Source organism: Spinacia oleracea, chromosome 2 (assembly GCF_020520425.1).
Source record: "Spinacia oleracea cultivar Varoflay chromosome 2, BTI_SOV_V1, whole genome shotgun sequence".
NCBI classification, from domain to species: domain Eukaryota; kingdom Viridiplantae; phylum Streptophyta; class Magnoliopsida; order Caryophyllales; family Amaranthaceae; genus Spinacia; species Spinacia oleracea.
This window is the reverse complement of record NC_079488.1, coordinates 30,837,703-30,862,561: the sequence shown is the minus strand read 5'-3', so window position 1 is coordinate 30,862,561 and position 24,859 is coordinate 30,837,703. Positions and strand designations below refer to the sequence as shown.

General features: G+C 34.7%; 1 protein-coding gene and 2 long non-coding RNA genes across 5 annotated transcripts; 1 reads left to right on the top strand and 2 right to left on the bottom strand.

Moving 5' to 3' along the window:
• The first annotated feature begins 389 nt into the window (after positions 1-389).
• Positions 390-6,387, top strand: LOC110775918 (putative GDP-L-fucose synthase 2). 3 transcript variants are annotated; one of them, XM_021980516.2, is made up of 4 exons: positions 390-604; positions 1,283-1,393; positions 1,481-2,446; positions 5,870-6,387. In XM_021980516.2, exons 2-3 carry the CDS (start codon positions 1,375-1,377, stop codon positions 2,428-2,430), a joined length of 969 nt encoding a protein of 322 aa, XP_021836208.1. In that variant the 5' UTR covers positions 390-604; positions 1,283-1,374; the 3' UTR covers positions 2,431-2,446; positions 5,870-6,387. The 3 variants fall into 3 exon arrangements, with proteins under 3 accessions (XP_021836208.1, XP_021836209.1, XP_021836207.1); XM_021980517.2 differs by lacking the exon at positions 5,870-6,387 and adding an exon at positions 3,101-3,402; XM_021980515.2 differs by lacking the exon at positions 5,870-6,387 and having other exon boundaries at positions 392-604; positions 1,481-2,678.
• Positions 6,388-17,395: 11,008 nt separating this feature from the next.
• On the bottom strand, positions 17,396-19,852 carry LOC130467807 (uncharacterized). Its single transcript, XR_008927697.1, has 4 exons — positions 19,199-19,852; positions 19,074-19,092; positions 18,727-18,872; positions 17,396-17,738 (listed from the first exon to the last, which is right to left on the bottom strand). It is a non-coding gene; the product is annotated as an uncharacterized lncRNA (long non-coding RNA).
• A 1,161-nt stretch (positions 19,853-21,013) lies between these two features.
• On the bottom strand, positions 21,014-23,424 carry LOC130466861 (uncharacterized). Its single transcript, XR_008927005.1, has 3 exons — positions 22,640-23,424; positions 22,324-22,387; positions 21,014-21,580 (listed from the first exon to the last, which is right to left on the bottom strand). It is a non-coding gene; the product is annotated as an uncharacterized lncRNA (long non-coding RNA).
• Between the last annotated feature and the right edge of the window lie 1,435 nt (positions 23,425-24,859).

The following is a 24,859-nucleotide window of genomic DNA, read 5'->3' as shown; positions in this document are numbered from 1 at the left end:
TTTGGACTTGTTCTGCTTGTATGACGGCGCGACATATCTTGGGCCTTGGGCTTGGATCTTGACCTATCTTCACTTAGTCGCCTATTTGTTGTCGTTGGTCACTTGTCGCCTATGCCTTGTCGCTGGTCACTTGTCGTCTATGCCTTGTCACTGGTCTTCTGTCGTCCATGCCTTGTCGCCTGATGCTACGTCCAACCTGTTCATTCGACACGACGTCACCTATGACACGACAGTACCTGGTCGACACGAAATGATCAAACGTCAAAGCAATTATGTCGTTAGTCCAAAAAGTGGGATAACAATGACTTGGTTCTATGTATTCAAAAAAAAAAAAACAATGCCACTTTTGTACTGTGGACAGGAATGCACGATTGCCATTTCAAGCCCTCATACAGACAAATAAAATATCAATCGCAGTTCAATAGTTCATCAAGCTCTCCTCTTGACTCTTGAGCCAAAAAGAAATAGGCTTTAAAATTTCTAATTTAATTTCATTAAAAAACTTATCGTAGCAACATTTTATTGGAATTCGACAGAAGCAGCACCAGCCATCTGCGAGGAAGGAGACATCACCCAGAAGCAGCGCATCGACCGACGCACACAGGTAAAATTACTGAACTCTGAAAACCCTTCTCCCATTCTCTTGCAATGTTTGTTTGAATCTACAGACACCCACTTTTTAAATCTTGAATATAATGAATTCTGTGTAATGCCCACAAAATTTGGAAGTGAAAGTGCAATCTGTGTCTTTGAGACATAATGTCGAACAGTTGGTGTGCATCTGATCCATTTTTCAAGGAGGGATTCTTTGGATCATGAATTTTCTATTCTTTTCAATGTTCTGCCAGTAATTTGGTATATGGGGTTTTGGGGGGTCACGTAGGAATCAATAGATTTAGTTGAGATTGATGAAACAAGATTAATCAAAAGCTTGATTAGTTTAAATGCAGGACAAATGGGATGAATTCTGGTGAATATTGGATGCAGTAATGTTGTTGTTTATTGGAATAGTAATTACTAAGACGATATAATTTGAGGTGGGAATAACTAGTTTGGCTTCTGCTTCCTATTGCTAGAATCAAAGGTTTGATATTGGGGATAAAATCTTCACCTTGGATTTGCAGTGCAAGGGTTTATCTAGTACTTTCTTCGAAATCGTAGCCTTGTTTACAATCTTAATTTTTCCCCTACGTTTTAGAATCGACTATAAAAATGATTGATGCCACCCGAAATTGAAAATCCTGGATCCGCCGTTGATAACCTGATTGTTGGGTGTCTGCAGACTTGGAAGTTGTCTATTTTATGCATTAACATCATCCAAGTTGAAGTTGAAGCTGGTTTTGTGGTTGCATTGATTCTGCCTCCTTTCTAATCATGGTTGACACCAATGCTGGTACGTTTGCGCTTCACCCCTTCCTCCTTGGTCTTTCATGTTTTCTTTTGAATTTTACTTATCACATTCTCTTGTTATTTGTTGCAGGTTCCTTCTTCTCTGATAAATCAGCAAAGATCTTTGTAGCAGGTCATCGAGGGTTAGTAGGATCTGCCATAGTCCGTAAGCTCCAATCCTTTGGATTCTCCAACCTTGTTCTCCGAACCCATTCTGAACTCGACCTCACTGTCCAATCTGCTGTTGATGCCTTCTTTACTTCTGAGAAACCTAAATTTGTCATACTTGCTGCTGCTAAAGTTGGGGGCATCCATGCTAATAACACCTACCCTGCTGATTTCATTGCCATTAACCTTCAAATCCAAACTAATGTTATCCACTCATCTTTCACCCATGGTGTTGAAAAGCTCCTCTTTCTTGGTTCCTCCTGCATTTACCCTAAGTTTGCCCCTCAACCAATCCCTGAATCTGCACTTTTGACCGGTCCTTTGGAGCCCACCAATGAATGGTATGCCATTGCTAAAATTGCTGGAATCAAAATATGCCAAGCTTATCGAATTCAACATAACTGGAATGCGATTTCTGGGATGCCCACTAACTTATATGGCCCTAATGACAATTTCCATCCCGAGAATTCCCATGTTTTGCCTGCGTTGATTCGGAGGTTCCACGAAGCGAAGGTGAGCAAGGATAAGGAGGTGGTTGTGTGGGGGAGTGGATCTCCTTTGAGGGAGTTCTTGCACGTTGATGATCTTGCCGATGCTGTTGTGTTTATGATGGATAAGTATAGTGGGTTGAGCCACTTGAACGTTGGGAGTGGGAAGGAGGTGACTATTAAGGAATTGGCCGAGCTTGTGAAAGAGGTTGTTGGGTTCGAAGGGGAGCTTGTTTGGGATAAAACTAAACCAGATGGCACCCCGAGGAAGCTTATGGACAGCTCTATGTTGATGGAATTGGGTTGGGAACCCAAAATTTCGCTTAAAGACGGTCTTGTAGATGCTTATAAATGGTACTTGGAGAATTATGCTGCCAAGCAATGATGCTGGCCTTGATCAGGTGAAGAACTATCTCCCAGCTTGACAGATATTATTACTTGCTTTGATTCGTATCAATTACTTGATAAAGTTATATTTAGTGCCTTTTTGGTTTAAAATTGTACCATTTCATATCACAAGTAATCTGAAAATCTTACTGTTATTCGTGTTATTAGTGATTATCCTTTTTTGAATTATAATTATAATGACCAAGCTGTTGCGTTTTTTAAAACATAAAATCTGTTAATTTCTTATATTTCTGTTGATAATTGGTAATTATGGCCTGCATTTTGACTATTTTGATTAACTTCCAGTTCACTATATTTTGATGCAAGATAACCTTCATATGCAAACTTTCTGTAGTTGTTTAATAAGTATAGAACTAGAAATGTTTATGGTGAATCCATTTCAAGTGTGGGATGTGAATTCATTGGTGTTTGATGTTGTATAAATCCGTTTAGAAAGTGATGTTGTATAAATCCTTCCTCCGTCTAAATGGAGGAAGTACAAGATACAATATTAGCCAGTTGTTTCATCTCGTATAATGGAAAGAACATGCTAAAATTTTCATAAGCTGGATGTTTCGAGTTTTAGTTATACTCCTAGGGGCAATTTACTTTGCAGCCCCGTAAAAGCTAAGTCAAGGCTGCTAAGTATTTAGCTATTTTGGTGCAAGGTTGAGGTTTCGGAGGTACATGAACAAAACTTACAAAAGGCCAAGTAGTGAAGGCAAGGAATGAGAAGAAAAAATATTTGGAGCTCATAGCCCCAGTTTACAGGCTAGATGTATACAAAGATCTTCTACCTAAGTCTTTCTAAGAAAATAATTGAGATTATTGTATTGAAGGCACTGCAAGAAGGCTATGCTTTTTAGTATTTGTCGTAACCCCTATAACTGACATTGTTATCTGTTGACTGAAAGATTTATTAGATAGGTGCATACTCCATAGTTTTCAGAGTTTGTACATTGCAAAAACAAGTAGAGATTGGGATGAGGAATCAATGTTATAGTGTCATGATTATATTTGTGCATTTTGATGTCTGGTCCATTAGCTGAACCAGCCGGTTCCTGTTTCTGCAACTCACCCTAATCTCCTTTTGTTAGTAAGTGTCCCTGAATCTTTTGATTAGTTCTTTTTACTGGTAAACAGTTGTGAGAATCTGCAGTTTGTGGCTAAAGTTTACGATACCCTGTGTGATTGGACATTATATAGGTTTATGGCCTCTCCTCTCTTTGAGCTAGCTTTTGTGATTGTAGTGTGAAATTATTTTCAAGGGACAAAGTTAAAATGTGTTATTCCATTTAATTTTGTGAAGTATGTCTTTCTGAACTGAACAAGACTCATGAAAGGTCATGTCCAACTGCAGTTAGTATAACTGTTAGGGCGCTTCGTTATGGGTTATGTACTGCAGCAGCATTTACACCACCACCACCACCACAACCCACCTGAACTATTTGAAAACGGACTTGGTAGAACTGACCCGACCCTAGAAAGCCTAAACAAGAACTGAGCTACGTAGACTGGCGTGCTCATAACCTGAAATAACTCGACAGAACTGAAGCAAATACCTGAAATGGAGTCTCTAAGATTAGGTTGACTCACTTGGGCCTGTTTGGTTTGTTAGTGGAAGATTTCTGCAAGTTTTTAGTTGAGGAGGACCTGGTCACCAAGTTATTGTTTCTCTGCCATGCTTATTACTGTTTACTGATCATTTTTGGGGGTCTAGCTTGATTTAGGCTTTCTGTTAAGCTATATTAGGAATATTAATATTATGTTAATATTAGGATTGCCATAATATTAGTATCCTAATATTAGGATTAACATAATAGTAGCATATTATCTTAAAATTAGGATTACCATATTATTAGTAGTATTATCTTAATATATCTAAGAATAGTTAGGTTGAAAATAGTTAGGAATTGTAATATATATATTCATTAATTTAATAAGAAGATGAGTGGTTCTTTGCGTCATATTTGTCATGGTATCAAGAGCAAGGTAAGATTTTTTTTCCGCCGCAAATTTGAGGAGAGAAATACGGTGAGTTTTGAGGTCGTGTAATGGCGAAAGATGATGAGGGAACTCGCAAAGGAATACTATCTAGGATCATTTGATGGTCCAGGAAATATAATTACACCAATTAAACTTAGAGGCTCCAAGAACTAGGTCTACATCGGTTCGTAGAGCTTTGATTTCAAAGAGAAAATTTGGCTTCATTGATGGAACAATCAAAGAACCAACAACAGACCCGGACAGACTTGCAGATTGGATTGCTGTCCAATCTATGTTGGTATCATGGATCACACACACGTTGGAGGAATCGTTGAGATCAACTGTAGGAGATTATGATAATGCCGGAACTTTGTGGCTTCACCTGAAGAAGCGCTTCTGCGTGGTCAGCGGCACACGTGTCTGCAAATTAAAAACAAGCCTCGGTGAATGCAAGCAGGGAGGTAATGAGACAGTAGCTGAGTATTATGGCAGGCTGTCAATTATCATGAAGGAACTTGTGAATTATGCAAGGGTACGTAAGTGTGATTGTGGAGGCTGCACGTAGCGCAGGTAGCGGAGATTAGAGAAGAGGATCATCTACATTATTTTTTTATTGGGCTTGACAAACCTTACGAAGCCATCCGAGCCCAATTACTAGGACAGACGCCTCTACCTTCGATAGATGAAGCATACCAATCATTGACTAATACTGAGGATTTACGAATAAAGGAAGGTCATCAACGTGAGGGTAACATTATGGCTTTCAAGACTGAGGTACGAGGTAAGTCGGGTTATCGAGATCATGCCACTAGATTTTGTAACCATTGCAATAGGGAAGGCCATGAGGATGAGACGTGCTACCAGCTAGTTGGCTTTCCTGAATGGTGGGATGATAGGAGAAAAGGAGCACGATACTCTGGTCGTAACAATAATAGTAGAGGGGGTCGTGGGGGCCGAGGTCGCGTAGGAGGCAATGGTGTCACAGGGCCAAGTAATCAAGGGGCAGTAGGTGGTGTGCGAGCTAACAAACTCACAAGCCATGCACAACAACTACTTTGGATGCTTTTGGGATGACTGGTGGGCTAGCAGGAGTATCCTCCACTCAAGTCCAGCAGATTATTGACCTGTTGACATCAAAAACCAATACGAAATTGCAAGGTATATGCGATAATAATTTATTATGGATCGTTGATACGGGAGCATCAAATCATGTTACAAACGACCTCTCAACATTGATGAATGTGCGGACGATCCAAAATTGCCCTGTAGGCCTCCCAGATGGACAATTCACTAACTCGAATCAAATTGGTTCGGTGGAATTGAATGGAGGATTAATACTTGATAATGTGTTATTTGTACCTACTTTAAATTGCAATTTAATTTCTGTGACGCAATTGAGTGATGAATCAAATTGTGTGATTCAATTTACTAACAAGATATGTGTTATACAGGACCGGTTGACGAGGAAGATGATTGGCCTGGGTGAACGAACGGATGGACTTTATTTTTTCTGTGGAACCCCGTTAGTCAAGGTGTGTGCGGTTGAGACAAAATGTGTGGTCGAACTGTGGCATCAACGAATGGGGCATCCATCGGAACGAATTGTGAAGCTTCTTCCTCCTGTGAGTGGCGCGGCAGCCCTCAACAGGAGGAGTGCGGCTCTGCCATCCTTTTGTCCTATTTGCGGAATCCCTTGGGTTTTCCAAATTTTTTGTTTTTTTGTTGTTAGGAGAAATAATAATGTATGCGATGTTTGTCCTCGTGCTAAGCATACTAGGAATCCTTTTCCTGTTAGTGAAAATAAAGCTGGTGAAATGTTAGAATTGATACATTTAGATTTGTGGGGGCCCTATAAGACACATTCGTCTTGTGGTGCTCGATATTTTTTAACTATTGTAGATGATTTGTCTAGAGGAGTATGGATTTATTTGCTTCGTAATAAAACTAAGGTTGAAGATGTGTTTATGAATTTTGTTGCAATGACTAAACGTCAATTTAATCAAGATATTAAGGTGATACGAAGTGATACGAAGTGATAATGGTACTGAATTTAATTGCCTGCAAGGTTATTTTTTTTAAAAAATGGAATTTGGTTTGAATCATCATGTGTTGGGACTCCCCAACAGAATGGTAGGGTAGAGCGGAAACACCAACATTTATTAAATGCGGCACGGGCATTACGTTTTCAGGCTAAGTTACCAAAGAAATTTTGGGGGGAATGTATTTCAGCGGCATGTTATTTGATAAATAGAACGCCAACTCCTTTGCTCAATAATAAAACACCATATGAAATGTTGTTTGGTAAAATTCCGTCGTATGAGTTGATTCGTATTTTTGGATGTCTTTGTTATGCATATAATCAACGGAGTAAAGGGGACAAATTTGATTCTCGGGGTAGAAAATGTATTCTTATTGGATATCCGTTTGGCAAGAAAGGGTGGAAATTATTTGATTTAGAAACACGAGAATTCTTTGGGTCGCGTGATGTTAAGTTTCATGAGAAGGCTTTCCCTTATGCTGAGGGTATGGCAGATGATATTGTCGGGGTATTTGCTAATGAGGAACATGTGGTAGTTTGTGGGAGTGATGATGAGGCAGAATGTGTTAATAGTCGCAATGTCAAGCAACCTCTAAGGCCTAGTAGTAGTGAGGTGGTAGGAATAAGCGATAATGCACGAAACACAGGGGCATCAAGTGTGCCAGTAGATGCGAGTGATGGAGAAGTATTGCAGGAGGAATTAGACGAGGTGTCGCATGAAGCGCACGCCGAAGTGCAGCAAGAGGCGCAGATCACAACACCTGCTTCGAACCAGACAACAACTATTGGGCAAATGAGCAGCAATAGTGCAGGAAATATTATGTCTGGCAGTACGACGGTAGGCTCGGGAAGTGAGGAGGAGTTGGGGCGAGGGAAGAGACAAAAATACCCTTCCTTCAAATTTCGAGATTGTTTGATGCATACTATACGGAAAAATAAAGTTCCATCGGAAAGTTCATCCTTGACATCTTCCTCCTCAGGTACTCCCTATCCTATAACATATTTTGTTAATTATGAAAGATTTTCTGCGAAACATAGAAATTTTATTGCAGCTATTACAGAGGGAAAAGCCTCAAAATCTTTTAAAGAGGCAATGAAACACGAAGCGTGGAGAGGGGCTATGGGTGCAGAAATAGACGCACTTGAAGGACAGGGGACATGGGTCCTAGAAAAATTACCTCAAGGAAAGAAAGCACTAGGGAGCAAGTGGGTGTATACGGAGAAAAGAGATGAGGATGGAAATTTGATCCGGAACAAGGCACGATTGGTGTGCTTAGGCAATCATCAGATAGAAGGTACAGATTATTATGAAACTTTTGCTCCAATTGCTAAAATGTCAACAGTCTGAACTTTCTTGGCTGTTGCAGCAGTGAAAAACTTGGAAGTGCATCAAATGGATGTACATAATGCTTTCTTACATGGTGATTTAGAGGAGGAAATCTATATGAAAATTCCACCTGGGTTTCATAAAGATAATACTGACATGGTTTGCAGAATGAAAAAATCTTTGTATGGATTGAAACAGGCACCCCAGTGTTGGTTTGAAAAGTTGTTCATTGCTTTGAAGAAGTATGGGTTTAAACAGTCATATTCAGATTACTCGCTATTCACCCTTTCGAAAGGAGAGTTACAGTTGAGCGTTCTAGTATATGCTGATGACATGATTATTGCCGGAAACAATGTATTTGCATTAAATAGTTTTAAAGCGTATTTGAGTCAATGCTTTAAAATGAAGGATCCAAGTCATCTTAAATATTTTCTAGGAATGGAGGTTGCACGTAGCAAGAGTGGATTTTATGTCTGGCAGCGAAAATATGCTCTAGATATTATTTCAGAAACAGGTCTACTAGGTGCAAAACCCTCAGATTTTCCAATAGAACAAAATCATAAGCTAGCACTTGCAGAAGGAAAGGAACTGGAAGATGTAGAGAAATACAGACGTCTCGTAGGCCGTCTAATTTACTTGGCCGTGACTAGGCCAGATTTGGCATATTCTGTGCACATTTTATCGCAGTTTATGCAGACACCAAAGGAAAAACATTGGGAGGCAGCATTAAGAGTAGTGCGATACTTAAAGAAGTGCTCTGGTCAAGGCATTCTTTTACGTTCTGATAGTGCCTTTGCGACTAGAGGGATGGTGTGACTCGGATTGGGCTAGTTTTCCTTTGACTCGTTGCTCATTAACTGGATGGTTTGTGTTACTCGGTCTTTCTCCGATTTCCTGGAAGACTAAGAAACAATATACAGTATCGCGCTCATCAGCATAATCAGAGTATCGTTCGAAGGCAGCATTGACATGTGAGTTAAAGTGGTTAAAACAACTACTTAGAGATTTGGGCGTGGAGCACAAGCAAGGTATGCGTGTGTTTTGTGATAGTCAGTCAGCACTTCACATTGCACATAATCCAGTTTTTCATGAAAGGGCTAAACATATTGAGGCAGATTGTCATTTCATACGAGATGCAATCAAGGAAGGTGTTATTTGTCTTTCGTATGTGTCAACGAAGGTGCAATTAGCAGATATTTTTACAAAGGCGTTAGGAAAAGCGCAATTTGAATTTTTTTCTTGACAAGATGGGCATTCGAGATCTACATGCTCCACCTTGAGGGGGGGATGTTAAGCTATATTAGGAATATTAATATTATGTTAATATTAGGATTGCCATAATATTAGTATCCTAATATTAGGATTAACATAATAGTAGTATATTATCTTAAAATTAGGATTACCATATTATTAGTAGTATTATCTTAATATATCTAAGAATAGTTAGGTTGAAAATAGTTAGGAATTGTAATATATATATATATTCATTAATTTAATAAGAAGAGGAGTGGTTCTTTGCGTCTCCTTTAGTTTTACATGAAACTATAAGCTATATCTTGAGTAAAAATCTTAGGTGCATCTGAGTGTACCGTACACCAAATGGTATTTTTATGTCCATTGGTGGTCCCTTTTACATTTCTTCTCGCATTATATGCATAGAGATGGGAATGGATAGGATCTGGACAGGATCCTATTGGGTTCCAAAATTTTGGGTCTTCTTTTTCATCTCCGATTACTCGATAATTTCCACAATTTTCCACACATGGATCCAGATCCGCAGGTATGATCTGGATCCTAATTTTGTTCTTTCTTCAAAAAAATATTATTTCTTTGCTACTTTTTACCACAAAAACATTAAAATTATGCATTCACCCTACGATGCAAAATAATCTAACGGAATAAAGAAAATAAATATCAAAATCATGTTGAAGCACATAATTTTTAAAAAATTATAATTTCTTTTATACATGTTGAAGCACATTATTTTATACATGTTGAAGCACATAATTTTTTAAAAAATTATAATTTCTTTTTAAAACGGAGCCATAAGCAGAATCTGGACCGGATCAGGATCTCAAAAATAGGATCCAGATCCTATCCGCTAGAAACTGATCCGGATTCAGATGGTCCAAAATTTGAAGATTTAGATCTTGTAAAACGGATTTGGACCGGGTCCAGGAACCATTGCCATCTCTAGATATGCACATACAGATGGTTGGGCCAAGCCAGACCGGCATGAAAAAGCTCGTCCCGACACAGGCACGAAAAAACACGGCCCAACACGAGTATGAAGTCGTGAGTCATGGATCGGGCCGCATATTTTTGGAAAAAACACGACAAGGCACAACTCGACCAGACACGCACACGAAATTTAGTAAAGTTAGGCTTATGCACGTGAGCTTGAGCCCTGTTTTGGAATTTTTGGGTCGGCTTGGCCTTGCCCGATGAAGAGTGGGTTTGACATGATCCAGGCTTACGACCCATGGAGTCGGTAGAAGCTCGACCCGGCGTCCACAACCATATTGCACATGTAAGGGTGTATGGGGAAAATGTGAGAATGTGCACCCGGGTGCACCTTATATGTGTTGCTCTCCGAGTACAATCGTCAAATTTGCGTCTAAAATTAGACACATATGTAATGTCAGCCGAATACGGTAAAGGGAAAACACAACTTTCAAATACAGTAAAAACAATATAACTTTTACCCTATTTTTATGTAACTTTATATTATTAAAAAAAAATATTGCTAGATAAATATTTTAAAGGGTTAAATGATTAATTTTATACATTATTAGTGATTTTGAAGGAATAATTATTATTTAAATGAAATGTTTATCACTCAAATACAGATTACTTTTAAATATTTTGAGTTAACTTTAACTCAAATGTACAATTTTTATTTATTGTACATGTTAGGAAATAAACACAACTTAGTTAAGTTGATAAAAATACGAAACGGACTTGTTTGATTTAATATCTTGTTTCCTAGTTTAATTAGAATTGTAATTAGGAAAGTAGATATATTTTGATATGTAACAATCTCTAGAATTACTTAGACTTGTGGAGCAAGTATAATTCTAGTAGACGTGGGTTTCTAGTTTAGCCTATAAAAGGAGGTTTAGGCCTAGCTAGAAAATAAGAGGGGAAAATACATTGGTGAGAGGAATCATCAATTGAGGGGTTATTGTGTTATTTTGCAGGAACTTAATAATACCATAATATTTGAGGGGAGGAAATCTAAATTTTCTCATAAACACTTGTGTCTATTATTATTGTGTTTGTTATTTGTCCTATATTATATTTGTGGGTTTGTTCTCAATCGTTCGTGGCACGCGTTTGGTTATAACAGTACATGTTCTTAAATAAGAACTTGTGTTTCGTATGTTCTGAATATAAAACATAAGAAAATGTGTACTTCTATAATTTAATAATAGAAATAAATCAAATAATAATATATTGATTAAAATTCCATTGTCTTGATTCCAATGAGAGTCCGATTTTGATTGATTTCTCCCCATGAAAAAAAGTGGGATTGATGGTAGGAACTAGGAAGTCAAGAATATCATGCTTAATGTCTCTAATATGTTGGATTCCTAATCTTATATGCCTTACTTCATTGATGGTTTACATCACTTTTATTCCATGTTTATTGCTTTTACTTTATGCTAGTTCACTTTATTTTATTCTAATCAATAGAAATTGTAAGATTTGTGACCAAACCTAAACTGAGCTAGTGAATGTATCAATAAAGTCTTGAACAGACTGAGCGTCGTGTACAGTAGGACACATGCTCTAATTTAGTAAATGTTACTCAACATTATGTACTTCGTGTATCATTTCCCAAGAGCCCAATTAGGATCCATTCAGACTTCAGATACTTGTCGATTATACTTCACCATAATAATATTACACTTGGCAAATTCTTATAAAAAAAACAGGCTCGGCAAATTTTGAGTACACAAAAACTAGAAAAGATAAACTAGAAAGTTAATTGATCTGATCATTATTTAGTGAGACCTCATAACATAATATACCTACTCATTTCTAATCATATAAGCTTTTGAAGTTTTGAGCCATGTTAGGCTACGAGGCTAATTTTCGATAATGCCACATATTAATTGTAAAATATATGGATTAGGGACTAACTAGAATACAACTTATGACACCTACATTGACCTTAGAAAATATCAAAGGTGGTTTTACCCTAGCATTAGGAGTAATACACCCTATACATTATGAGTAAGATAAACAGAAATATCGAGCCAAGTGAGACATTAGACAAAGGTAGTGCCTATAAAAAAAAACATAAAAATATGGAATTGTAACACTTTTCACCCTAAAATTTAAGGGCACAAATAATTTGACATCAAAGTAACTTCACGTGGACAGGTAAAAACGAAATGTTAAACAGTTTGCATTGATATGATAGGACACTTCTATGGCTGCTCTCCTTTTTTATTGTCTTTCTTTGTGTTCTTGTTTTCTTGCCTCTATTGGTATTTTCACTGCCTCCAAATTTCTTCCTATTTAGTACTTCCCAATTTTACTTGATGTTTTTTAGGATTTATTTTAAGTAAATAAAATGAATAATGTAGACGAAATTCAATCCTATTACGTACATTTTTTTGCTTTAAAAGAACATTTTTTCACTTGGTATGTTTTCTTTTAATTGCAGCGTATTCTTTATTAAAGTTATATCGTACTTGGTACAAAAAAATACTATATATAGAACAACATTACATAGTTTATCCGACGGTTTACACTATACTCCGTATTTATCTTCATAGCTTGGACAAAAACAATCCATCATTTTCATCTCTCGTGTTCTTAAAAGTTAAAACAGTGCATTGCCATACTACGTACAATTAAAAGAGAACTAACACATATCAAAAATGCACAATTTTGATCGGACGCATTGTTCATGGAAATATACATTAATGCTAATACACTTTGTACTCTATACTAACCTTACAACAATTACAATAATGATATTTGTCTTTGAATATTACTCAATAGTAAATAAATATGGTTAAAATTCGTACATTTTTATAAAATAGTTTAGAAAATTAAAGCAATGTGTCTGTTGCAAAACGGGGTATTAGCACAAAATTTTGGAACCTAATGTCAAAAGGAAAAAATTTATAAAAAAACAAAATCAACATGTTCACTGTCGAGTCATTGCCATCAAGGCATGTACTTTTACTACGGAGTTCCAAAATTCAAAGACATTATGAGAAACCAATCAATACAACATGGAGTACAAAAGCCAAAAGTTTAATTTTTTAAAAATAAATAAATACTCCGTATATTTTTTTAATTTGATTAGGAAAGAAAATCTAAACACACGGTCTAAACTTTGCTCGAAATAATAAAAATAAAAAAATATTGAAGAGTAAAATGCAACTACAGAACTACGCTCATATTATCATATCTATCCCAACCCCATTAATAAAATGAAATAAGGTGATAATATGATTATTATTATTATTATTATTATTATTTTTACATAGAATATGATTATATTATAATACTCCGCATTTTGCAAAAAGATGATAATAACAGGAAAATTACAAATGTACAATATTTGTGCCTATGGAATATCGATAGTCTTTCTTATATTTTCTCCTTGTATAATATGCACATGCACATCAACCCATATAAAGCGATGTCATGTACACCTTAGATGTGCCGAGGAAAAATACTTGATTTTTTTGTCAAATTCGTGATATAAAATCATGGCAAAAACAAAAGAAAAATGTGTAACCGAAGAAAAATAGTTGAAATTTTGTTCAAAATTCATGATATAAAATCATGGCAAAAACAAAAAAAAATGTGTAACCGAATATACTAAAATTATATGCATATGTAACATTAGTGTAACTAGTTCCAATGAACAAGTAAAGATACGAGAATGGTAAAAATGACAAAATGCCAAATTGATAAATGACAATGAGTTTTCATACTCTCTCTGCTGCTCCACTGCTCACTGCATTGGACTCTGCATCCTACATTTTGAATCCAACTTACTCACTATTTCAAACCATTTACCAAATTAACATAACTATTATGTCTATAAATAAACATTAAGCATGAATTAGTCCTTGATAATATTAACCTTCACGTAATTTTGTCATAAATTCCTAAATCGTTACCACCAATTTACTGCTTATATGTAGCCTTTAGAATTGCATACAGATAAACCGTTGTATAATACTGTTAAAGTATTAACTCAACGAAAAAAGATTAAGCTGATTAGTTTTATACTGTTAAAGTATCAAATATAGTAATTAAGTGCAAGATAGAAGGAAAGCTTGAAGGACATAGCAAATGAATATTTCCAAATCTACTTCATATGAACAATAATTTGATAAAAAATAAAAAACAAGGAAATTAAATGGGAAATTATAAAAATAAATAAATAAAATAAAAGGTGGGAAATTTTACTAAGAAATCCATAGATTGAGCCGTCCCGCCAATATCACAAGAAACAGAAACCCAGTAAAATGAGGTAATTATCTATCCGCCATTAACATGGTGATGATGAGAGAGAAACAGGGAACAAAAGAAGCTTAAGCTTGAAGCTGCTTTTACAACGACTAGAAATGGGTTTTTCAACAACATGATTTATACACAAAACCCATTTTACAAAGTACCTAAACATTCCATATTTCTTCTTCATTCTTACAAAAATCAACCAAAATCCAAGCTTTTCTTTTTCTTCAATAATCTTCCCTTCTTTTATAACCAAATCTTGTCTTTCTCTCTCCACCTTTTCCCATTAAATCACCATTTTGGGGGGTTTAGGAGTTTGGGAAATGGTAGAGTTGAGATCTTGAGGTGTTGATTTGAACTTTGAGTTGCAAATTTGATGCATTTTTGTAGGGAGAATGAGGGTGTGGGTGTGGAACAGGGGGATGGGGATAGGCAGAGGAGAGAGAGAAATTGGGAAGAAAAGAGGTTCAGTTCGAGAAAAATGAGAAGTTAAAAAAAACAGGGTGGTAATAAATCTTATTGTTGGATTTGGGTTGGGGGGACTGGGGAGAGAGGAAGGCTTTAATGGGATTTTGTTGTTCTTATGTCTTTGTCTTGGAAAAACAAAAACTCTCCTCAAAAATGGAAATTGCCTATTTATTGCTCCCTCCAATGTGAGGACCTATTAAATCTTATTGTTGGATTCCATTATTTTATGAGAAAATTTCACCCTAAGGATCTTGGATTTAATGAATCTGAAAATTCAACGACTTTATTATTCATAAATTAAGGCCCCGTTTATTTCACTTTATTTCTCCTGATCTGATCTGGTCTGATATCATATGTAGGAAATGAAGAATAGGAGATCTAATTTGTATTATAAATAGATGTTTCATAATTCATACAGACTTATATCTTATATCATATGGCTTAGTTATAATTTAACTTACTACATATGATATTATCGTATAGGATAATTGCGTTATTTTCAATAATGACCCAAATATATTTTTATTTCCTTAGAAAGCATTCCCCCACCCTTTCCCCTTTATTTGACATATTTTCCACTAATTATATTAAAAAAATTCTTCACTATCAACTACTCCCTCCGTCTCTTTTTGTTCTTTACGTTTGATGTTATTCACGCGATTTAACGACTATTTAATGTGAATTGAAATTACTCTACTTTTTTATTTATACAAGAAAAATTACGTTTATTTATAATGTTTTCACTTTTATCAAAAATCTGACATTGGGAAAATGAGAAATATTTAATGTCCAATGAATTTAATTGGTTAAAATAATATTTGGGCACAAATTCTGATAGACTAGTAATGCATTATGTGATAATATAAAAAGAAATGTAAAGAACAAAATGAGACACCCGAAATGAAATACGTAAAAAACAAAAAGAAACGGAGGGAGTATCACCTAATAAATTAATAAGTCAATTAAATTACCTAAAACTTTGTGTCGGTCAAATTGGGGCTAGTATTAAGGGACAGAGGGAGTAATATTAGTAAAAGCTTATGTCATTTATAAAACGGCGCAAATATTAAGAGACGACTTTACAAGGAAATCGAGGCGAGTATTAAGGGACAGAGGGAGTAAATATTTTTTCTGTAGTATAATTACGTTTATATCATTAGTACTCCCTCCGTCCCGGAATACTTGACCTGTTTTCCTTATCGGGCCGTCCCTTAATACTTGACATGTTTCTAAAAATAGAAATATTCTAACAATATTATATTATTTCTCACTCCACCCCTATTAACTCACCTACCCCCTACTCCATACAAAAAATAATTAAAAATTCAACCCCTACTCTCCCCCAACCCCACCTCTTAACACACCTCTCACTAACTACATTAAAATAATACCCCACTATCAACTACTACCTATTAAATTAAATAAGTCAATTCAAGTCCCTTAAACTCTGTGCCGGTCAAACCGGGTCGAGTATTCCGGGACGGAGGGAGTATTACTAGTTCACTCAAATAATAAAGGAATCATAATATATAAAATTACAGAATTGCGAAGTATATAGGTCAAGAATATTCAACGTGTTTAATCTCTATTATATAAGCCAAGAAGGGAGGGTTATTTTCGTAATCACGCTTTTGGTGTCCACCAACTAAAAGACAAAAATACCCTCAGCTCTTCACAATGACATATTAATGTAAATATGATTATTTATTATTTTAAAAAACTGATTAATTAAATGTTAATTACTTTGTATTATTATTTACATTTCTTACATACATAGATTTTTGATTGATGCAATAGTTGTGATTAGTTAAATATGAACTTAGATTGCAAAATTGACCTATAGCATGACCTTAATGTGTTTAAATATGAACTTGCGAATATTTTTGTGCCTAATATTTGTTGTGATTAGTTGTAATAATACAATTTTAAGTTTTTTAAATAATTTCGCACGCATCGCATGCATATAAGACTAGTTTTCACATAACACAAACCTACCACTACTTAATTCATTTGCTAATCCTACGTAGAATATGCCTTTTTAATCCATTTCATGTGTTACCAATTACCATTAATGTATCCGGTAGGACCTAAACTATAGTGTAGAACTCCTCTTAAGCTACACACATTAATTCACGTCTAGCACATGTTACAAATATTGGGAGACCCCTAACATCTCAAAATATTGTTATATTTTAATTTTAATCGACTTCAAACAGCTCTTGATACGTAATTATTTATATTCGAAATTACATTGTATATTCTCTTTTTTATAAGTGCCGTGAGTTGTGAATCTTGTGATTGCAAAATTGTGCAACTTCTTGTGCACAAAAGACATAAAAACAGATTTAGTACTAGTGAGGGAATTAGGAAGTAGTACTACTCCGTAATTTTGAAAATTCACAATTTCACTTGTATTTAACTTGTACCAGACGCTCCAGCAGTGCATTCGCTAGATTTGCGCAAGCAATCTCTATCTTATTTTTATTTTGAACTTTTCCCTTCCTACCCCTGCCTTTTCTCATAATCCCACTAGTCTTATATGCACGCGATGCGTGCGGAATCATTAAGAAACTTAAATTGTATTGTTACGACTAATATACGCAAAATCAAAATATAAATCCAGGACATGAACTTATATTTCCAAAGCTTATTGATACCTTCTTTCTTTATATGCACACAATGCATGCTAGATTATATTTATTACAGTAAATCACCCTAAATAATAGGTAAGAAAAAAAGCTCACCTACAGAATAGAGATTAAAAGTCATCTCTATTTTAAAAATCTAAATAATAAAACAATTTAATAATTCATAACCTATAACAATTCACACCAAACAGAACAAACTGCATGATAATAGATGGGGCAATTGATCCTCTTGTTTCACCTCAAGTCCCTTGCCTAACTTCATGATCGCTATTATTGTTCTCCATGTTTAGATTCACAGCTATGCATAGCTTCCTGTAATGATCTTAATTCTTGCCTTAGATTGACTTCTGCAGAAATGTTGAATTTATCAGTATTTGACATAAAATCCAACAAATATAATAAAGAAAGTACATTTTCGTGCACATTATCAAATTGAAAAGTATGTAATTAATTTCATATATTAATTTTTGCTGTTTATTTTGTCAGACCATCAAAGTATTTGTTTTTTTTACTAATCCATTATTACTTAGCAACTTGATCAAATGGATAAAAAAAACGGTTGAAATCTTTGATTAGGATTTTGCTTGATTTTTCATATGACCTTGGGCATTTAAGAAATGCATATTAACATATGGTAAAAAAAAGTAATGAACCTGAAAATATGACGTCAAAACTCTATATTATACCTAAACTAATTGATCCTTTGCATATAAGTTTTGTACAATCATATACACATATATTTTCATAACTATTTACAACTGTCGAACATTTTAATGAAACAGCACACTTTATAATAATCAAGTACTTAGTCATACTCACGCGATTGCAACAGAATAGGAATATAGAATCAGCTGAACGTGGTGAAATTCAAGTTTAACCAAATTTTTAAAAAAGTTCAAATTAATAATCACCCAAAGCTTTTCTTTCTTCATTATTTTGCAATACCTCCAAAAACTTAATCAAATGAAATCCAATTAAACAAACACAATGATTGAATAGTTGATGCCTGATTGAATAACAGAGTAAAAGTCTCCAGAGTAATTAAAGAACAGTAGATGATAAACACATAACATCTGAGAAAATCGTCACAACAGAGTAAAAGTCTCCAGCTAAGTCAACCTGAAACCCTTATACATCAATGAATCCACAACTTTTATGATTGACATCCGGGAAATCCCACAAATAGGAAGTAATTAATTAAAAGCAACTCGATTTAGACCATCATCGATGCAAACCTTACTTACAGTTCATCATCATCATCATCAAACATTCAAACTCAAATTAATTGATTAAATTAGCAGGAACTAAGAACGAATTAGACGATGAATCGATTACCTTTGGTTTGATGGAGAGGAATTGATGGAGTTGTTGGCTATTTCCATGAAATTGATGGAGTTGTTGGCTACAGTATTCAGTTCTAAATGTAATATAGACATTTTTTGTTAACTTGCTGGTATTTCCCCCTTGTCTCGGCTTTGTTCCTGCAAACAACGAACCACAGTTGCATTCAGAATAAACGCGTAACAATAACCGAGGAAAACTGAATTCTAACTGCAAGAAAAACTGTAGAAAATCTACAACAGATAACTTACTGAAATCATTGAAATTGAGTCTTCAGATGAAAATTTAATAAGAAATAGTGGGTGCTAGATTTTAAACTGAAATTAGGTAACATTTCATACCGTTTGATTATTCAAGAGCCTGTTAAGAAATTCAAACAAAAATAGGAAAAACACATCAAATCAACCAAATCTCCAGAATCAATTCCAAAAAAATAAAAATTTAATAAAAATTGATGAAATCTCACCAGAATTGGATAACGCATTATCAAGTTCAATAGCTTGTGCGCAATTCGAATAAAAAGCTCTCTATGAAGAAACTGAGCAGAAATCAACAAATTACCATATCAGAATAAAAACCCTAAAACTGAACTCTGTGGCTGTTATTTCAGAATAAATTGGAATTAGCCCAAAGTCAAAAAAGAGGAGTCAATTAGCTAATTAAGACCGGAAAGAGGAGTCACAGGAATTAGCAGGAAGAGGAATTAAATCAATTGAATCAATTGGAGTATAAGAACTCATTTATATTTTATTCCCCAGCTTCCAATTACTGAAATAAAAAACTAATAATGGAATTGGAATTAAAACCCTAAAACTGAAATAAAACCCTGAAAATTAAAAAAAAATTAAGAGATAATTACTTTGAATTTCAATTGAGCCTTCTTGATGATTTTATGGTTGATCGAAACATGATTTCAAGGATCAGATCTTCACACAATTAACCCAATTAACGGACCCTCTTCATTTTTTTAGTACTTTCGTAATAGATTAGGGCTTGTACTTCTGTCAAATATCACAAATTTATACAATCAAGAACAACACTTTCACACAATTTCCCCCAAATTCACAACAATTTCACACAACAATTTAAAAAAAACATAATCAAAAGAATAAATAGTGAAGTAGAAGAATTACGCCTAAATCATGGTGAAAGTTCACATAAACAAATTGAAGAATACATATTACAACAAATACTATAATTACATAAAAATAATAAAGGAAATGAGGGAAGATTTTACCTTCAGATCTGAACTTCCGATGGAAATAGAAAAACGAATACGGTGGCTGCGCTAAGGAAGCGGCGGAGAATACGGTGACCGGGGACTGAATGACAGCAGCGATCTGGAGGAGGGTGAATTTGGATAGCAAGATCCTAATGTGGAGGTCATCTTTTCCGATGTTTCCGGCGTTTTCAACGGATTCGTGACGAACATATAGAATATAAGACGGTGATGGTGATGGTGATGGCGACGCGTCGGCAAGAGACGGAGGAGAGGATGAAGCGGGGAGAAGGTTTTGGGGGAGTAAAAGAAATCGGAAGAGAAGAGATGGGGTGAGGGAGGGAGAGGGGGGAGGAGAGTGTGCGGTACTGCGGTAGAGACCACGACATTTTAGGGTTTGTAATTGAGATTAGCTGTTGAACGGGGGAGGGTAATTTTGTATTTTAGCAGGTGGACACGAAAAGTTAAGTTACCAAAAACCCCTCAGCTCTTGGCTTATATAATAGAGATTTATGTCCCATATCTTATTTTGATATTTTCTTACTTAAATAAATTTGATTTTAAAATTTGTTTCTCCTAATTAAAGTAGTAGGCCTAACCCCCAATGTTTAATTAAATGTAGAAATCTGACCCAAAAAGAAAGGGAAAAAAGGTGATCACCAAAAACGAGGTGTTTTCATAGAGAAGCTCACCCTTCTTTTAACCTCCTAGTTATAGGGTCATACCGTCATAGACTCATAGGGTCTTAGATTTAATAACCCTACGTAACATAAATGGTGAAGTGAAATGGGTGCTTTATTGGCCTAACATTCGTTGCTACATTCAAGGTCTTGTGTCTTTCTCAGATTTTATTGTTCAATCTCCGATCCCCCTTTCCTTTGTCTCTCGCTTAAAAAATGTCCAATAAAATATGTTACCCGTACTTATTTATCTCTCTATGTTCCTTTTTGTTCTTCTCGGTTGAGAAATGGTGTGGGAATTAATAAAATGAAATCTTGTAATGATTGGGTATAAGAGTAATGATTGAATGTAAGAGAAAGTAATAAAGTAGTAAAAAAAGAAGTAATAAAGAAGTGAATTAGAGATACTCCCTCCGTCTCTTTTTGTTTTTTACGTATTTCATTTTGGGTATCTCATTTTGTTCTTTACATTTCTTTTTATATTATCACATAATGCATTAATATTCTATCAGAATTTGTGCCCAAATATTATTTTAACCAATTAAATCCATTAGACATTAAATATTTCTCATTTTCCCAATGTCAGATTTTTGATAAAAGTGAAAACATTATAAATAAACGTAATATTTCTTGTTTGAATAAAAAAGTAAAGTAATGTAACGCCCCGACCTCTAATTCAAATATTAAAGCATACTTAGCAGTGGAATTAACCTAATTTGGTCGGGACATTACCTGCCGTGACTCCCTCTTGGGAATTACAAGGCAACCATCAATCATAAGCTATTAAACTCCAAAATTAACATAATAATCGTTTTATATTCCCAAGGTAAAAGTACATAACTTACTAAAAATCTTTAATTAAACTATTAAAACTTAAAGCATAAACTAAGTGAATATTATAATGGTGAAATTCCTCGCCACTAATCGTTTCCATCGTTCCCCGCAGTACCTAAAACAAAACGGTGAGCCGAAAACTCAGTAACGACTATCCTAGCAACGTAAATTCATTTCAATTCATTTTATTTAATAACACAAGGAGAATAGAATAAAGTAAAACATTTTATAAAGTCCTTTATTTAATTCATTCATAACTATTGGGTGCACATGCTAGCCGTGACAAGTATGATATGGTGGAACGTCTTCCACGATGGACCGATGTCCATAAAACATGGGGCCTTGGCCCGAAAACATGAGAGCCTTGGCTCAATGGGCTGATGCCCCCTGGGTACATGCATGACCGAGAATCGTAACCTGTGAACATATACTGCCAAACGGAATAGGTCTTTCACTTTCATTTATCATGTTTCGTTTAATTTTACATTTTAGCCTTTTTACTTCAGTTGAAGTAACATAAATCCTTTAGATCATGACATCATGATAAAACATCATTTAGATCCTGGGATCAATAAAATATCAATTCTTTCATGGCATTGCATAAACATCATTTCTTTCATGGTTTTCTTATAAACATAATTTTACAAGAATTTCAATCAATCATATTTTAAGAATAATTTCATCAAATCATATTATAATAAAATATTCAATCATATTATAAATAATTCAATCAAATCATATTTCATTTCCCGCAATTCATAAAACATGTCAAAACATTCAGTTCATAAACCAATCATAACGTTGTAATTTCATAATCGCATTTATAAGGGAATTGCGGGTACTAGCAATAGCCGTTACCTCAATTCTGTGATTTACTAAGCTTTTTCCTTGGTTCGTTCCTTCTGAGCTCCGAGTCCGATTTCTTTCAAAAGATTCATTATTTAATTAGTATTAAAAACGATTAAAACATTAAAACTAGTATTTTCTAGATAAAGTTTATTAATTCATATATTACTTTAATATGAAAATGTTATAAAACAAATTTGAGTAAAAGAGGTTTTAAATCATCATTTAACATCCTTATTATAGGAATGTAAAAATAAATAACAATTTATATTTTATTATTATAAAGAATAGTAGTAAAATTAGAATTAGTGCAATAGGTAAAGCTTACCCACTTAGGTAAATGTTGGGCTGAATTTGTTGGTAATGGGCTGACTTAAAATAATTAGATTAGAAGAAATAAAGCTCCAAAGTTTGGTTCTCTTGGAAAAATTGGAACGAAGCAAAGCAAGAAACAGGAAGCAGGGTACGAAGGAGAAAAGAGAAAAGGAAGGGAGGAAGGAAGGAGGGGCGGCGGCTATGCCTGGGTGGCGCGTCGGCGCAGGCGAGGCAGACGCCATAAATGGGCGCTGCTGACTTATTTTCGGGCGGTGGGTCGCGCAGAAGGAGGGACAGGCAGGGGAGTCGGGGAAGAAGAAGAGAAAGACGAGGGGGGGTGGGTTTGCAGTGTGGAGGTGGTGCTGGTGGTCGTCCATAGCTACCAGATGACGGGGCTTGGTGGTGCATTGGTTTGCAGGGGTGTTGCTCACGGTGGTTAGTGGTGGTGGTTGTTCAAAATTCAAAATTACAGGGATATACTTCCTCCGTTTCAAAAAGATCTTTACACTTACTATTTGCACGGACTCCGATACATTGTTTGACTGTTAATATATCCAATTTTGTATGGAAAAAAATTATAAAAAGTTAATATTCTCAAAATGAATAACGAGACCAATCTCACAAGATCTTACATGTAACATTTTGATGTATATAATAGTGGGAATTTACGATCAAAGTTTTCATACTTTGGACACATTTTCCAAAGCGTAAAAAACTTTCTGAAACGGAGGTAGTAAGATGATTAATTCTCATGGTTTTTGGTTTATGAACATTGAAATTGGAAGTAGGTTTGATTCTGGAATTTCATGGATTAATTATGGGTCTATTTATAGAGATGGAATGATGTTTATTGTCGTGAGAAATCAGCTCACATTGCAAGTATTTGGGTGACAAATGTAAAGAGTAAGTGAGATCAATTGTTGACTAAGGAGGAGTGGAATGAATCGTGGCTTCAATTACTGGAATTGAAGTTTTGCTTGAGACATCTGTAAAGTTGTTTGTCTTTCATAGTCAGTGTTGCGTGAAGGGGAAGGACGCAATTTTTTGGCTGCCCTCGGGTACAGCCAAGCTGGCTGTACCCCTAATCAAACGACGTCGTGTGATGCGGGTACAGCCAGCGCTGGCTGTACCCCCCCGAAAACGACGTCGTTCAGCGTATTTTTATCCCCTTCCTGAGTTTCCTAAGTTAGACAACTCTTTAATTTTTTGTTTCTTCTTCTTCAAGTTGCGATATATCTTGTTCTTAGGGTTTATTTCGATTTTTTCTCTCCTATTTTCTCTCTCCTCTGTTTCCATGGATCTCGCAGTTATGGAAAATTCTGAAGCTCTTTTCGAATCTAATTCTGGAATTTTAAGTACATTGATGTCAGAACGTAAGTTTATATTTTTATTATTTTCATTTATTTGTTTTGATTTCAATGTTTTTGGTTTTGATTGTTTTCGATTTTATATTTTGATTTTGGATAAAATGTGTTTAGAATTTTGTTATTTTTCGTGTTTTCGCTGGATATTTCGATTTTGATTTGTTTCTTTGTTTTTGTTTTCTGCAGATTTTCTTATTTTTTTGCAATTGTACGTTATTTTTTGTTCGATTTTTATTCATAATTTTATTTATTATCAATGTATATAATGTTAATGAATTTTTACCTCAGATCTTATGAACATTATATATTTTGATAAAATACATATTATGTTATGAATTTTTGAATTGTTCTGTCCCAAAAGAAAATATTGTTCATTGTTTAGTTATAACATTCTTAACAAATATATGAATATTCAGTTCAAGGAAATTGAACATTGTCTACAACAATAATGAACATTTTATTGAATGACTTTGAATGTTACGTATATTAGTAATGAACATTGCATTAAAATATATTGAATATTTTTTATTTAGATAATGAACATTGTATTGTATTATATTGAACTTTCTATTAAGAGTTATTGATCATTACCTATGTTACAATGAACATTTAATTCAAGTATTTTATCATTATTTATAATTTATAATGAACATTTTATTTAATGATTTTGAATATTACCTATGTTCGTAATTACCATTTTATTTAAGTACATTGAACAACACCTAATTAAGCAATGGACATTCTATTTTTAACATTACTATTTTAATATTGAATATTTTATTTAAGGATATTGAACATTTCAATTTTCCATTGTTAGTTATTATTGAAATTGATCATTCACTATTTTAACATTGAACAATCACTAGTTT